Source organism: Ylistrum balloti, unplaced genomic scaffold (genome assembly GCF_031769215.1).
Source record: "Ylistrum balloti isolate Yb309-2 unplaced genomic scaffold, AGI_CSIRO_Ybal_v1 Utg369766, whole genome shotgun sequence".
NCBI lineage: Eukaryota > Metazoa > Mollusca > Bivalvia > Pectinida > Pectinidae > Ylistrum > Ylistrum balloti.
Window position 1 is genome coordinate 413,713 of NW_026781962.1, and position 16,328 is coordinate 430,040.

At 35.5% G+C, this 16,328-nt stretch overlaps 1 protein-coding gene across 1 annotated transcript; it reads right to left on the reverse strand.

Annotated features, from left to right (window-relative positions):
• Positions 1-171: 171 nt before the first annotated feature.
• Positions 172-12,701, reverse strand: LOC132543812 (uncharacterized). Its single transcript, XM_060207330.1, has 12 exons — positions 12,683-12,701; positions 11,945-12,133; positions 11,136-11,215; positions 10,761-10,832; positions 10,368-10,482; positions 9,459-9,653; positions 9,016-9,089; positions 8,365-8,439; positions 7,368-7,638; positions 6,053-6,150; positions 5,366-5,462; positions 172-419 (listed from the first exon to the last, which is right to left on the reverse strand). Exons 1-12 carry the CDS (start codon positions 12,699-12,701, stop codon positions 172-174), a joined length of 1,533 nt encoding a protein of 510 aa, XP_060063313.1.
• Between the last annotated feature and the right edge of the window lie 3,627 nt (positions 12,702-16,328).

Sequence of the window (16,328 nt, forward strand, 5' to 3'; positions counted from 1 at the left end):
ACCTTGGCTTTTAGTGAAGGTTTTACGCATATTCGTATGTGTTAAAGTTAAACATTTATTCTATCCTGTCGTAAACTTTAAACTCATTATCTGATCAAAACTTTTCTTTTAATCGTGGAAACATCTTTTCACAAGACCAGACAAGCGCAGTTATTTAAATTGACGTCATCTTCACTGACGCAAAACTTCACACATCGGACGGTACAACTCCGTACATGGCGCAGCAACATAGGCAAAGTCACGATCAAGCGGAGCCCCGACGCTAACTTCCATGGCCACAGCACATTGGTCTATGGTGTGCTCATGATAATCTGGGTCGACTATATCTGTAGAGACCATTTCACCGCTGTTAAACCATGTCCATATGCCTATGCCTTTGTCAAAAGCCCCTATGTAATAGTCAGCGATGTGGTCATACCCTGAAACGAACGGTATCAATCTTCTTATTTTCCTCTTGTTTCCATCGTTTTAGATAATGATATATATTTGTTTTGTTTTTCTAAGAGAAAACAGATACAAGCTCTTATATCCCTAGTCAAGACAATTATAATACACTAAGAAAGTGGAAATGGGACATTCATCCGACAGCAAGATTTCAGCCCTAAAGAGAAAAGAAGGAAGAGTAAGTCTTGACGGATCACAAACACACCCAACATGAAAACGAAGACGAAAAAAAGCAACTGAGCCGGTTTCGAAGTAAAACAATAAAACTTTCAATGTCAATGTGAAGTAATGAAATACATTAAACAAACCTGTATTTACTAATGTTGATATATGTAAATCGCTAACATGGTCACGCTAACAATAAACTGATGTAAACTAATAGATATTCTACATGTATGATATTTATCATGATGAATGTTTACTATCTATAACGATAATTTCACTTAGATTGTCTTAAAGTTGTCTTTTATTATGTACGGTGGGGTTAACTAAATTGTCTTGACATATTTGTCTGTAAATCACTGTCATTTACAACGACCATAAACGACATAACAAGGCAACTTGACGCTGAAATGTTTTACCTTGATGTTGTTCATTAAAGTAAAATTATGAATTGTCAAGTGGAGCTGCAATTTTGACGGCTACTACTACAATTATATTGATGGCTCAATGGAGTCAAGCTGGACGTCATGCATGGTACATTTTCTACCATAATGAACTTTATACACCTTGTATTGCCAGATAATTGCAGATATTGATCATCTTATTAAAAAATATATTTCGTTTTCCGTTGTAATTTCAGTTTTTGCTTTAATGCTTTTATTTCTGTGCTGTTCATGGATCTTCACAACTATAGTTCCTTCCTATGGCATAAAAGCATTTGAACAATTTTCAAGAATCAGTATTGGGTGTCATTGCTTCTGAAATGTCTACAAAAAAGCAAAGCATAAGCATCAACAAAATCCATGTACGCATATTTTAATGACATCGTTTGCATTGCTATTTCTACACTCGATCAACTTCACACATAGGTCGGAACACTTCATCACAAAAGACGTTGTCAATTCCAAAGTAGTCATAATCAACATCATCGTCGTCGTCTTCAAAGTAGACAGTAGCACAATGGTCGTATTTGTGCGCGTGGTAGCTTGGAGTCATTAGGACATGATCGACCTCATCACCACTATGGAACCAGGTCCATCTCCCTACGCCCCTGTCTACCGCCCCAACAAAATATTCTTCATCGGAATCAAAGCCTGGAAAGAAGCCATCATTTCCCTAGTTCAAGATCAAGACCAATATCAAATCTGCAACATCTGAACCGGCTTTCGTTATTTAATTGATACAATACCTAATCATAGCACCCAAAAGTGGTAGCAGACATCGAGAACCAGTAAAATTGTTCGTCGGAAAAAAAACTCTTGAAAATACGACACACAAACATTTGTATATTCAGAAGTATGTTTATATAGGTTCACGTGCATTCGATATACAAACCTCGATTAAAGGGACATCATAACTTCACACATGGGTGGAAATAATTGTTTACAATGTGTGTGCCCTAACATAAAGGTCAGCCCTCCGAAATGCCTGACGACACTACAGTGATTACCACTGTTTAGATAAGATACAACTAACGTGGGACTAACGGAATCTTGACTGTGAAACCAAATCCACCTATATACCCCGCTGGATCCAACTTCCAGCGCCCCAGTGAAATAATCCTTAGATGTAGTGTACCCTGAAAAGGAAGCTGGTAATAAGCCTGTATGTATATTCATTTTTATAATTTATTATTTAGGAACAATAAAACTACTTTTTATCTTGTTTCATGAGTGTTTCTATAATTTTCTTTCTAGTGTAGATAAATCACCTAAAGATACGTTTCGAAAATCTACATTAACACTCATTTACTCAAAAATCTTCATGTAACAGAAGCATATAGCATGGATATTTCGCGTGATTTTCATGAAAAAAATAAAATTTCTATCTTAATGCAAGAAGCGACACGTACTATCTAAGCAACAGACCAATTTCAAAAGCAGCAACAAATAAAATACATGTATAAATAAAGTATAATGTAATGACATAATGCAGACCATAATAGTAGCAGTATTGATAGGTGGTTTGGAAATTAATTTGTATACAAAGGATTTACCTGTATCGGGGTAATTTGTTTATGTATAGATACTAAAAAAAAAAACAAAAACAAAAACGCACAATTAAATTTTGCAGTCAAGAGCCTATGATATTTCGGGAAAGTTGTACAAAACTTCATATCAATGTTAAGGAACAAATCTACTCTTTACAACGTCTGTGTAACGTCACTCGTGTCGTCAGTAGTTACTCAAAGTGGGATACCCGCGAAAAACAAAATGACACTTCAGTACCTGGTGCGGGTACCTCTTGAAATACTCCCTGTACTGTTCTTGAGAACATTAATTTGCCTTCAGGTAATGTTGTTACATTCTTGTGTTAATGCTGCGATCAACTGGGGAGATGGGGGGTGGTGAAGGGGGTGGGGGGAGTTGTTGACCTTTCCTAATACGCCTGTCAAGCTCATACCACAGATGCTCTTTAGGAGATATGTAGGGGCTATATGGGGGCCATTCCAGAGGCTGCATGTTGTTCGCTGTGGGAAAATCACGACAGACTCTGGCTACATGCGGTCGAGCATTGCCTTGATGGAAAATTAGGTTATGACGTCTTAGATGTGGAAGAACATGTGGTTGGACGATCTGGTCTCTGTATCGAACGGCATCGAATTTGGATCCAGGACAACTTAGGGTGATTTTACTCCATGGAAGATGCCTCCCCAAACAATTCCAGAAGCCCCATCGAATTTATCTCGTTCAAACACGCATGCGTCGATGAAACGCTCACCGCGTCTGCGATATACCCTTTTCTTCCGTCTATTGATACAGACAGACTCTAGACTCGTTGATGAACATCATACGCCTCCACCGACGCATCCCAAACCTATTTTGGCCATGTCTGCGCATCCAGTCAAGACGCACTTGCCGCCTCCGTGGTGTCAGAGGTGAAATAAGGTCGGCGCGCAATGATTCTCTCGGCACGCAAGCGGTACCTGGCAGTTTGAGCACTAATGGGTCTGCCATGAGTACCGAAAGTATGCGACGCAGTCTCTACAGCAGTCTTGAATCTGTTGCGCAAGTGTGACAATCGAATCGCCATGTCTTGTCGTGTGGTCGTTACACACGGACGATCACTCCTCGGACGATCGGAAACTTACTCAGTGGCATGGAAACGTGTATAGGCACGGTTAATTTTACACGGGCAACGCCAAACTGCCGTGCGACAGCAGTTAGGCTATAAACATCCACCAATACGCAATTGCTTTACCCTTCTGAATTTGCGTTAAGCGTTGCATCTCGCTAAATTGTTTAATCAAAATGCTACCGTGGAAAATTAATGTGGTTGAACTTACAGTATCTTTTTTGTTGAATATGCAGTCCACATAGAATTGTCTAAAATGTCATGAATCAGAGAATCATAATGATATTTAAATTATCATAGAATGACATCACGAAATTTGCGTTATTATAAGCATATTGATGCAGATTCTAACTAAATATAACCCAGTGTAGATGTCGGACACTGTTCGCGTTGTACAACTGCACAGTCGCGTATATCATCCAATATTGCTATCGCCCATTTCTTTAAGTTACGGTTTAATGGTTGATAGTCTGCACGAACAAAATCATATAAATGTAGATAACTTCACATGTTCCCAAATAGGGTAAAATTGAAAGTAAACATCGCCAGTACGATATCATGTTCATAAACAAACATTGTTTTCAAGTATGGTTACATACAAAAGATTATAAGTCCAGGACGCTCGAACAGTCGAGCGTTTGATTGGATATATGCATTACATTGCCATATATAGAGTTAAGTCTCCACTGATTAAAAGTCAAATCCACCTTCTGGACGAGAGTGTTATCAAAATAAATATTTTTGTACGTGTATGTGTGACCTTTTCTTCATGACCCTTAAAAGCTGACTGCGAAATCAATTATCAATACAGAATACACTTTCAAAATAAAGATTAAATTATGTCCACTTAAGAAATATATATGCCTTTGCACCAGCACCAGTATCATGGTTTGACAAATATCTATTAATAGCAATGGTGACCTAGATCTTGTGACTCTTTTATATATTTTACGCTGAATAGTAGCATTGGCCTTGACTTTTGAACCTTGAAACACAAGTCTTTTCGTTTTTCTCCTCAACCCACTTTTCATAAATTTGATAAAAAAAGGGAAAGTTTTTTTTTGTTTTATGTTACTGACTGGGCCTCTTTACTGGATAGTGACCACTTGACCTTAACCATAGAAACCTGATATACGTACTCTTGAGAGGTATTATTATTATTTACTTTTGTATAGATTGTCATCAAATACCCAAAGGTAAGTAAGTTATTAGAGTAGTGTTATGAATATGGGACCGACTCAGTGAAACGCAACGGAATGGAACTGAAAACAGATGACACTCTGTGTCCCCCTTCCCATCAGGAACATACCAATTGAATCGAAGGTCACTAGATGTAGGACAACTACAACTTGCATGTATCTTTAATTGGTACGTTATATATGTCCCTCACACTACCTCTGCTGTTGCAAAAGGAGTCAATGGCGGCCATTTTGAGAAATTGGAAGACAGTTGTCATTGTCTATTCGCAATATCATAATAAAATACATAGTAAATATAGAAAATATTTACATTTTGACCTTTTAGAAGGCAGGGTGTAGTCTTCATGGTTAACCGTCCGAAGAAAAGTATTTTGCATTTGCATTTGTATTTCGCCGGCATACGCAATAGTATTCAAGGGAACAGATATTAAGACCATGTTCAAAAACTGCATGTTGGGGAGATAACCGAACTAAACTCAAAATACCTGTATTGGGATTTTTACGGAAATGGTTCATGACTGCCTCTAGTTGGTCTTCAGTTTTCAGTTCAGCGAGATAGGAACACCTTTGCTTGCAATAGCCCTAAAAACAAACAAAAGAATAAATTATAAAATGTTTTTATTAATTAACAATTTCAGATGCCACAGAGGGCTTCTATTCAACAATATAGTATCTAGAGCCTCTGTGACAGAGGAACAAAGTTGACAGGCTCACCATAGCATGACTGACTTTCTGAGGAAACAATCCATATGGCTAAGGCAGTCTTACAGCTTGGTACAACATTAAAATCGAAGTATTACAAGATTGAATTGCTTCAGTGGGGCGAAGATGTCATCAGGTGTTATAGGTATTGATGTATACGGGGGTATAAGTGGGCTGGTATCCATGTGTATGTGATCAGGTACTATTGATCATACCTGTAGGTACTCAAGTAATATCACAAATATTTACTGTCCAGTTGCATTTTTACATCCCATTAAATGCAAAGAAAAATTTACAAAAAATATACACAGAGAGTAAGTAGCATTACTCCCAGCAATCAGTTGAACTAAAAAAACAAAACTTGTTTTCGTACTAAAATATCATACTATTCATATTACAACAACTATTTCATGTAATATCGCATAAGCTATATACCCATGAGCACGCCAGCCAGCTGATTTAATATTTACCAGAGCATCATCCCATTCCATCTCCACATCACCAAAGTTGTAACATTTGCCTTGGTAGGGGTGGAACCCTGGTGGACAATCTCCGCTCCAGCTGCAGCCTGTTCAAGAACATTTACAAATTTAACTACGCTCTGAAGAGACAGAAGTATTCTCTGGTACATTTGTAAACATTTCCTAACATTTTTTAAACTCTGTAATCAATCTGCTTCAAGGCTTAAGAGAAAAAATGACAATATCATAACCCTTGAGGATGTCTGAGGATGTGGTTTATGCCAGAGATCAAACAGTGGATATTCTAGTGCCTGGCATCGCATGGTCTTCATTCTTAGCTTTTGACACGTGGTATTTCCAGGTCACCAAACTGACAACTCACTCCTTCATTTAGATTACAATGCTAATAGGCTATTTAAGTATAAAATTATCTTATCTTTTGTCATCTTTCCTAATATTTGTTGTACAGCCAGCTAAATAAACCAAGAGGGAACATCATCAAAACTGGTAACCCATTCTAGCATATGCTATCTGAGATCGATACTTCAATGTGTATTCATCAATGAAATCTTCTGATGTAAATATCCAAGAAGGATATCGTCAGTTATTTGCTTTCGACTGATCCAAAATTGCAACTAAGGGATACCTTCAAATAAAATTTGATATTCATCTAATGGTTTTAAGGACATAGTAAATCCAAGTTAAACAGTTAAAATCAAAATACATAGCCATCTGTTAGCAACATTGTTTATTTCCCTATAAGTCAGTGTCAATTTGGCTCGAGCCCATAAGCTATATATTTAACAAACGCTAACGACCAATTTTTGGACAAGGAAATATCCCCCTAGAACAATTACATCCCGTCATCATGTTATCCGAGGATAGACGCTATTAATCTGATTTTCATTTAAATCAAAGGCTCTACTGCTAAAAGCATCAATCATTTATCAGGGTTCTTTGAAATAATGGACTAAAAAAAGTAAACGAATACAAAGGATAAATAGACCGGAAAACTTAACTTTGTAAAACAAAACCACTTACCAAAAATGTAATAAATTAGATTGAAATTAGAATTTAATTAAATTAAATGTAAATGATAAATACACGTTTCAAAACGTTGTTAGGAAAGTTACATGGGCGATCATAGGAGACAGAATACGAAACAAAGATCTATGTGAAGATATTTTGTCACATCGACGGTCACGTGACAAGTGTCAGCAAACGTTGGTCATCAGTTTTAAATAGAATGCAATAAAACATATCAAGTCTAGCGATGACAGTAAATGGGGTATTGTTAAAGTTGAAGAAGGACTGCTATTGTTACCCTGAGGATTTGGGGTTACGTTTGTTCCTCCTGGCTGGCTGGTAACCATGGGTCCACCTGGTGAATTGGTGACTGAAGGTCCACTTGGCTGCATGGTGCCTACTGGTGCGGGTGTAGTTACTACAGGCGCCACTGTCGTCTGGATCCTGTCGTTACAAAAATCAGATGCGCAGCAATCTCCGTCCAGAGAGAAGTGGAAATGAGATCTTCGTCCAATCAGTGCAGGACCAACTGTATCAACTGGGCCTCCGACGGTCAGGTTAGAGCAGAGCTGTATATACACAAAGGTAATAGTGACATCTTAGATTAATCTTTAGAAATATTTTCCACACATTCTAATTCATTCGGAGAAAAGACTGTTATGAAATGTTATGTTAATTTTGGTACAGTATACAAACGAAAATAAATAAAATTGCATCATAAGACAGCTTTGTGCTGCTTGGATTTTTTTGTTATATCATTTCACAAAATTCTTGAATGGTGTGTGTAGAAGTAGGAAAAACGAAAATGCTTCACAAAATATAGAACGGAGTTGTATTAAGCGAAGTTTTCAAATTTTTCAACGATTTTTGAAAATTAATTCTAAACTGAAACATAATTTGACATGCTTATTGTACATACGTCACAAATGTATATTTGCTGTGAACGACCTTGTTGAGATAATATTTGTAATTCGAAGAAAAGAAACTGTCATTAAAACCATTATAATTGTTATATCAATCATCTCCCAAAGTTATGTACGTTGTAAATAATTATAGTTTTTGATGAAATTATACATTGCGAAATTTATGTTTTTTTCGCGAGGTTCAATTTTCGGGGTTCCTGTCAAAACTGACTATTTTAAGGGTACTTGATCTTGAGGATAAATATTGCTCATTGAATTTACTTATACTTATCTTGAGAATTCTTTGACATATGAATTCTTGTAATAAGAGTATCAAACTAAATGAAAAAAAAATCTTCCATGAAAGTGAATTATTTTCTTGTAGCTAATTACTTTATCGTCAATGCAGCCCGTTCGGAATCCATGTTCAAATGTCAAAGAGTTGTAAGTTTCCGTGATGTAGCATCTCTGTGTAGTAAAAAAAAATCAAACGCAATATTACTCTTACTGTTTCTGGTACTTTTTATTCTTTTGACGTCCATACTTATTTATTTACAAGAATGTATTCAAGTTGTTCTTGATAGGTAAAAGAGAAATACTTATGAAGTATATGAACTAAGTGTCAGTTGTTCGCTGTCAGAAGTAAAAATATAGTCCTGAACATCTTTTACCAAAAAATAACAATGAAAAAAGACTGATCGACAAAATCTTACTTTACACTCAAATTTGATGAAGCTAGGGCAAACTAAAAACACAAAATAAGATGTAAAGTTCGATAAGATCAGTTATCCCGAAAGGACAAGTATCATCCGATTCATTGACGACAACCACCATATAAATCTGATCAATCCAAGTAGATAATTTCATGTTCCAAAATGAGAACAAGGTAAGCCTATCTTTACAATTCACAACTATTTTTATTGATTCCTCCTTGCCATTTTGCGACGAAATAAAAACAACGATGTATTCTAAGAATAAAAATAAAATCGTCAAAGGTTTGATTTACAATAGATATAGATTTTTTTATCGTCGTAACTAACTTACCTGGCCAGGGTTACAGGTAACAGTGGATGTGCAGGCAGAGGGATCATTAACATTGTCACAGTTGAAACACGACACTTTCAAAGAGAAAACATACACGCGTAACACGAAGCAATTGATGTTGTTTTGATAGTAGTACAAATAAGTATGTATCTTAAATAGATGTCGACTAGGAGACGTCTATGAGTCCAATATTAAAAGTTAATTAGTAAATTCACAAATCAGCATGTCCTAATTCCTTTTACTTATATTTGATAGGTATTTCAAACTGAAAGTGGGTTTATATAACTTCATGTTGGCCATCGACCTATCATTCTACCAGCAGGTTGATGTAGAGAGTTCATTTAACTTAATTTCACCAGTTACTATCAAAATAATGATATGTTTCTTGCTGAAGAATGAATGTATTACATAATGATTTTTAAGATTAATGACAGATTACTTACGACATTTTCCACACATGGATGGGCACACCTTGGTTGCGATGCAATCGTTTGTACAAATATCAGGCATAGCAAACGCAAGTTGAGTGCAAAGTTCATTGTTAAAATCGGCACAGGGACCTCTGGTGGTGGCCACAGGTGCAGGTGCAATCGATGCGTCTGGGGCGACAACCGCAGCAGGTGTTGTTAAGATAATTCCTACAAGAGTACTTCCATGGAATTATATAATTAACCGTACCTAAATTGAATTCCTAATTTGAACTTAATGAAAAAATGTTTTTAAAAATGTAAAAAATATCGCACATAATAAAATGGAATGTATACAAACAAAGTGTGCATTACGACAGTTCAATTTGCCAGTTGTTAACTATATGAATAGGAGCGATTGTTTTTGTATTTTGTACATTGCAGTTCTGGGCCAGTTAAAAAATCAAGTTAGTGCAAACTTGTCAACATATTCATAATCCTGATTCAATAACAATAGGGAAATATATGAACAAAAGAATAATTTACACGAAGACTCCTCAAAATGTACAATAAGATTAAGAACAGGTGTTCCTGAAGAGTAAGCGTCTTCTGCTTCATCGACGACATCCACCATGTAAACCTTTGTGGTCGGGTGGCGCAGTGGTAACGCACTCGCCTTTCACCTAGCCGACCGGGGTTCGATTCCCGGAACGAACGCGAAAAGGTAAGAGGTCACCTGCCCGATCACGTGGGTTTTCCCGGTTTCCTCCCACAATAAGACCCCTCGCGCGCCTACATCCGGGCCAACAAGAGTGATTAGTATAAATTGACATAACTCGTTTCGCAATTGTTGTAAAATAAATAAAGTTTATTATTATATAAACCTTGGTCAATACAAGTTAGCAATATCACGCTTTCAAATGAGAACAAGGTATAAAGTCTTACCAGCAAGAGGCGGTGTTATGCTGGATATGTTGTAATTACAGAGGTCAGTACTACAGCAGCTACCGTCCAATACAGATCGTTTACCTGTGGTTCCTCCAAAGTTGTTCTGACAAACCTGAGGACATTATAACACTTGTCACAATTAGCAAAATGATATCTTGGTCATAAAATATCTTCGGATTACTTCAAAATAACTTATCATTATTATTAATTAACTTATATTAACTATATTATATATTGTTTTAATCATATTGTCTTTTCACGTTTGCACTTGAGCAATTAAAACACAGCACACTGAAATAAGTTTGACGACTCTGATTTAGGAATTTTTTTATCATACTGGAGCTTTCCCAAATGAATACACATTATTTTGATTCTAATTGAATTACTTACGTTTTCAAGGGCACAACCAAGAGCGTACGTCTTCACAAAATCGTCATTATAAGATTCAGTCACAATGCATTTCTGAAAAGAAGTCATGATCAAATTAAGTAATTGTATGGTAGTGTAAATTTAATTACTGCTTTTGTTGGATGTTCCAACAACCAGTTTAAGAAATTATCAGTTCATACCATGTCATATTTTAACACCATGGATAATTGTAAGTCGGAATAGGTGGGGATTTTTTAAAAAAAATAGTTTTTTTCTTTTCGAGAATCGATTTTATTATTTACCAATATTTCAAACCACGAATAATTACATAGTTTAGTCGAAAACGTAAATAATAAGTGTTATTATGAGTTCAAATACGAATATATCTTTTCTTACGTGATCCCCTGACGGACAAGTGGTAAGGGTGGTACAGTCACTTGGTGACGTCACACTGTGACAAGAGTAACACTGTAGTGCTGTCAAGAGAAAATGGCGTCTTGATTTATAATTTGATACCATTTTTTTTAAACATTGCAAAATGTATGGAAAACGTCTTTAATGATATAAAAGATATTTTAACATGTGCACGACTACGTTTTTAGTTTCAAAATTAGTGCTAAAATAAGTAAATTAGTTTGTATTTTTGAAACTAGGCGTGCCTGAGGAATACGATGTCAATGAATGAGAAGTTAGGCGATGTTTGTTTTGAAGTCCGGTCTTTCAGAAATGAAGTTCTGCCTCCAGATTTCTTTAATCATAACTTGAGCAAGATTCTCTAATATTGTTCGTACAGGGTTTGTTGCTGTTATCGTAATGATATTTGGCCGTAACTCTTGAAATGATTCTTGACCATAAACAAAACAAAACAAAACCTGACCTTCAAATGATCTTTATACAACAGACCACACTTCTATAGCTGTATCAGTTAAAGAGTAAATGAGAGGAAACGGAATTATGACGGAAGAACGGGAAACTTTATATGCACCTGACCATGAAATAGCGAACGCATTAGAGGTTACAGTAAACCAACATATGTCCACTAAAAACTCATTTTCCTCTTCAGTGGCTCTTATTTCTGTGAGTCCATGAGGAGAGCGATTTTATATTTGAAATGTTATAATTTACACCAGTGTAGCATTCACTGCACATATTTCTAAGTGATTCCTGCATTTGCTTACCAAATTGAGTTTTGCTAATTTACTTACGACACTTTCCGCATGTTTTCTGGCATGTCTTTGCAAGACAAGGGTCCGTGCAGACAGTTTTAAGTCCGAACGACTCTGAAGCCAACAGTCGACAGATGCTTGAGTCTACAGCATCTGTGCATGTTCCTTGACCATTGGTCAGACTGACGGCTAACGACAACACTAGAAACCGAAAGTCTACAGTAGTCACTTTCATCAAAACGAAAATTTTAGTTAAAAAACTGTACAATCGTTTTGGAAAAGGTTCAGAAATCAACGAAACAAAAGGAAAGACAACATCATATTTACAGCCATATTACCCGAAGACAATACTTAAATTAATAGAATGATCGGAATTTCCAATCAATTTGAATACAATAGAATTTCATTTTTATGAGGCCCAAATTTCGTGGTTTTATAAAACTTTTGTTTTCATTGGCGCTTAATTTCTTGGATATATCACATTGTCCAAATGTACATAAGTCTATGTCAATTTTTATCTCCTTACATTTTTTTTTTAAATCATTAGTAACCAAACATGAATTCATCAATAAACAAACATCCCATGAAAATTAATGATTTTACATCACAAATAAGTTCAAAAACGTTATCTTAATCAAGATTATCTTCCGCTATAATTAGACAGGATTCATTTTTATCTATATTATCTTCTTTTTCGAAACGAATTCGTTATCACTAACATTCGTTAAAAGATATTAACATATATGATACAAATAATAAAGATATAACGACATTTACCTGTGAGCACGACAAGCATTTTGATCGGGCTGCACTGCTGAGAGTAGACTGAACTTGCCCGAGATCATCAAGAGATTATTATCTGGTGGCACAACCTTATCTCCAATTCTCGCTGGCACGCATTTTGACCTTCGTCTTACTTCCAAATAAACCGATAGTTCTATCAATGTATTACAATTTCATAAGTGTCATTATCAAATCACGCGCGAATTCTAGATAAATGTTCCAAGAGACGATTGTCATAATTACATAAACTAACAGCTCACTCCATCAGTAACGTCATTATTTAATATAACATAAAAGTAATCTAACTACTTAATGTATTAGTACTGTTGCTGAAGATTTTTTTCAGTGGGCAAACACGAGGCATGTCGGCCAGTAATTACCATTTAATAATTTTTCCTCGGGGGTTGAGATAATCCTATATAACCCTCAAAGGGTTTAATTATCAGTTTTTTTTTCTCTTTTTGGGTTTCTGTATGTGTAACATCGTTGTCATATCAACGCTTTAAATTGTTGGTGTGACGTCAATGAATTGTTCCTCCATTGTTCCACCTATCCAAGGTTAGAGAATATATAATCATGTTGACATGACAGTTCGTGTATAAATAGAATTAATGTTCACGTTTCGAAATACTATTTTAGGACATAACTGCTTTAGTGAATTAGCACTTGTAATGGTTAAGTACTTGTTTTGTATGTGTTTAATTGTCTGCACGAATCAGAATTCGATTATGCTGTCGTAATAATGACACTACGTCATTAATTGAAAATGGCGCAAAAAAAAAAAAAAAAAATAACTCCCTCTGGTTTATTTAGTCCTTCCCATTTTGACCTTATAATCTGTTTAAATATAACATTTTCCAGTTATGAGACAAAAAAAGTATCTTTGATCTGTTTTCATTTCATATGATATTTATGAAACTCGTCTCGACGCTTTATCATTTGATCGCCAAGTTTAGCAAACACTTCTAAGATTCGTTTCATGAAATCACAAACGCAATGGAAACTTTCTTATATGTCAGATCCAGCGTATAGATATTAAATAATTGAAATTCCTTTTCGATGAACAATGCAATAAAAAATGGCTGGCGGAATGCTTATTTTTCATTACTGTTTACTTGACGAGATCAATAATCATTATGACGTCATAAATAATCATTATAACGTCATACATATAAAATAATACTGACGTCATGACACAATACCAAGAATAATATCTGTAATATATATATTTTCCTGATGAAATTATTTTTTATTCAAATCAAAATGTGAAATTAATGTTTCGCAATACCAATTATATCACTCAAATCGTGACGTCAGCACAATCTTTGCACAATCATTACACAACATGTTATTGAAAATTGTGGTGACGCGATATATGGACCAAATCATACATAAGCACACGAGTGACAGCTGTGACTCTGTAACTTGGAGAACGATATCTATGAACGAGTGTCAGTGCTGATAAAGTCAACTGATGGTCTGGTTTTGGTTAGTAGAAAAGTTAGGGAAATTTCATAATTCGTCAGGTTTCCCACACAGCTCCCAAGGCATGCTGACGGCCGTGGACAGTAAACTGTAACTATAGTTTGTGAAAGGGTTTTTCCCCTGTATATTTGTTCGACAAATTGTACGTATTTCAAGGGAACGGGACCTCAAAATTTGCAGGTATCTACTGCCATAATTTGTAGTTCTTTTATAACAGCATTAACAGTGTAAACAAAACAAATATATATATATAGAAACATTTTATTGGTAAAGATCATTTTCCTCATTATTTCTCGATGGATATTTGACAAATTGGGGAGAGCTTTGTTGAGCATGTAGTTGATCTGAAAAATACACCTAATCCGTTAAAATATCGCTGAATCCCGACTGCACCACAAAAACCGTCAGTGGAATTGTCAGAAGGCGAAAGCAGAGGTAACTGCACAGATTCACCAGTACTGCTCCATTTCCAACTGTCCGAACTGGCAATGTACTGAGCGTCAATATAATACATGTTTGCGACTGAAAGAATGGCAAAACACATTACAAACACCATGAAAAAAATCGGAAACTTAAAGAGACGTGACTACCAAACGTGAAAGTGGAAAGAGTGTGTCCTTTTAGAGAACGTGATAGTAGATCTGAACACAAATGTATAAAAAAAATTATCAGTTAATCGTAAGAAGCTAGCATTGCACAGTTGATATGAAACGAAACCTTTATATCATTAAAAATTGTTCAAGACCAAGTTTATTTAAACAGCAGTTGTGAACTAATATTCAAAGAAAAAAGTATCCGGACGAACAACAAATGGTGTACACGACTTACGGACATTCGTCGTCCGTCCGATAACTTGTTTCTTTACCTAGCCATGCATTTGAAAAGAAGCCTGTAAAAACTGTAAAGAATATTCAATATCTTTATGTAGGATCAAAAAGTCACAATGTAATCTTACTATAGTCAGTTATGTTAATAAACATGAGGTTACCTTGCTTTATTACATCAAGAGAAAAAATCACAGTGATAAATATAAGCAGTGAACTGTTTTCAAATGAATATAGGCAAACTATGAAATGCATTCACGCTTCAATGATTTATTCCTTGTCCTGTTGGCATTTATATGCTCGTGAATAGCAACTAAACCAGTTCAATATTTAAATACCACATCGGCAGACAATTTTAATTCCACATCTTACAATGCTCAAGAACTTCTGTTCAATTTAGTATCAAATTAACAAAATCAACACCATACCAGGAATGTAAATATCAAACAAAGTAATACAAATTATACTCACGTCGTCCAATGCGATATAGCTGTTGTAAAATCTCAAGGGCAAAATCTGTTGTCGAAAATTTTACAAGTTCGGCACATTTTTCATTGCAGTATCTCTGGGGAAAAAGACATATTATGCTTTGTACTTCTTGTCAGAACTTATTTCATTACTATGAACATCTTGTAAGAACAGATTCCAAATCAGCTGTGATTGCATTTACCTTAGCGTCTATCCATGCCATGCTTTGTCTACTCGCGTAGTAACAATCAGTTCCATGACGTGTGAAGCCCTCGGCACAATCAGTGCTGGCTGGACATACTGTAATAGGATACTCCAGGTAACACTTTATTTCAAACTCTATTGCCCAAATTTCAGTTCTCGTAATTGACGAGAAAAAAAATTCATTCTATACAGAAAGGTTAGTATGATTGTGGGTTATTCTCGCCAAGCTTCATATGTTTAAAATTCAAATTTTACAATCGCGAATTTTCGTTCTATAAAACTAAAGTTTTCAATGACAATCTCACCAAAACTAGATACTGGAAAGAGTTGATTTAAAATGAAATCAATATTTGAATAACAACACTTTCTACAATGACACACACAAATAGATATCTATTCTGATAAACCTGATATAGACCTGAGCTAATAACAGTGATTTTGACCTAAGATCCATCATCGCTATTCCAACATTTGTCTTTTTGCATCGATTTGGTGACAATATTCTAGATGTATTTCAGAGGAAACGTACTTATTATCAATGCAAACGTGGAATTGTTTTTCGGGAAAGTTGATTTTTCTTAGTTTGGGAGGGAGGAGATTATACACTACACCTTGTTGTTGCTGATGTTCTCGAGACAGATGGTGTCGTCATCGTTGAC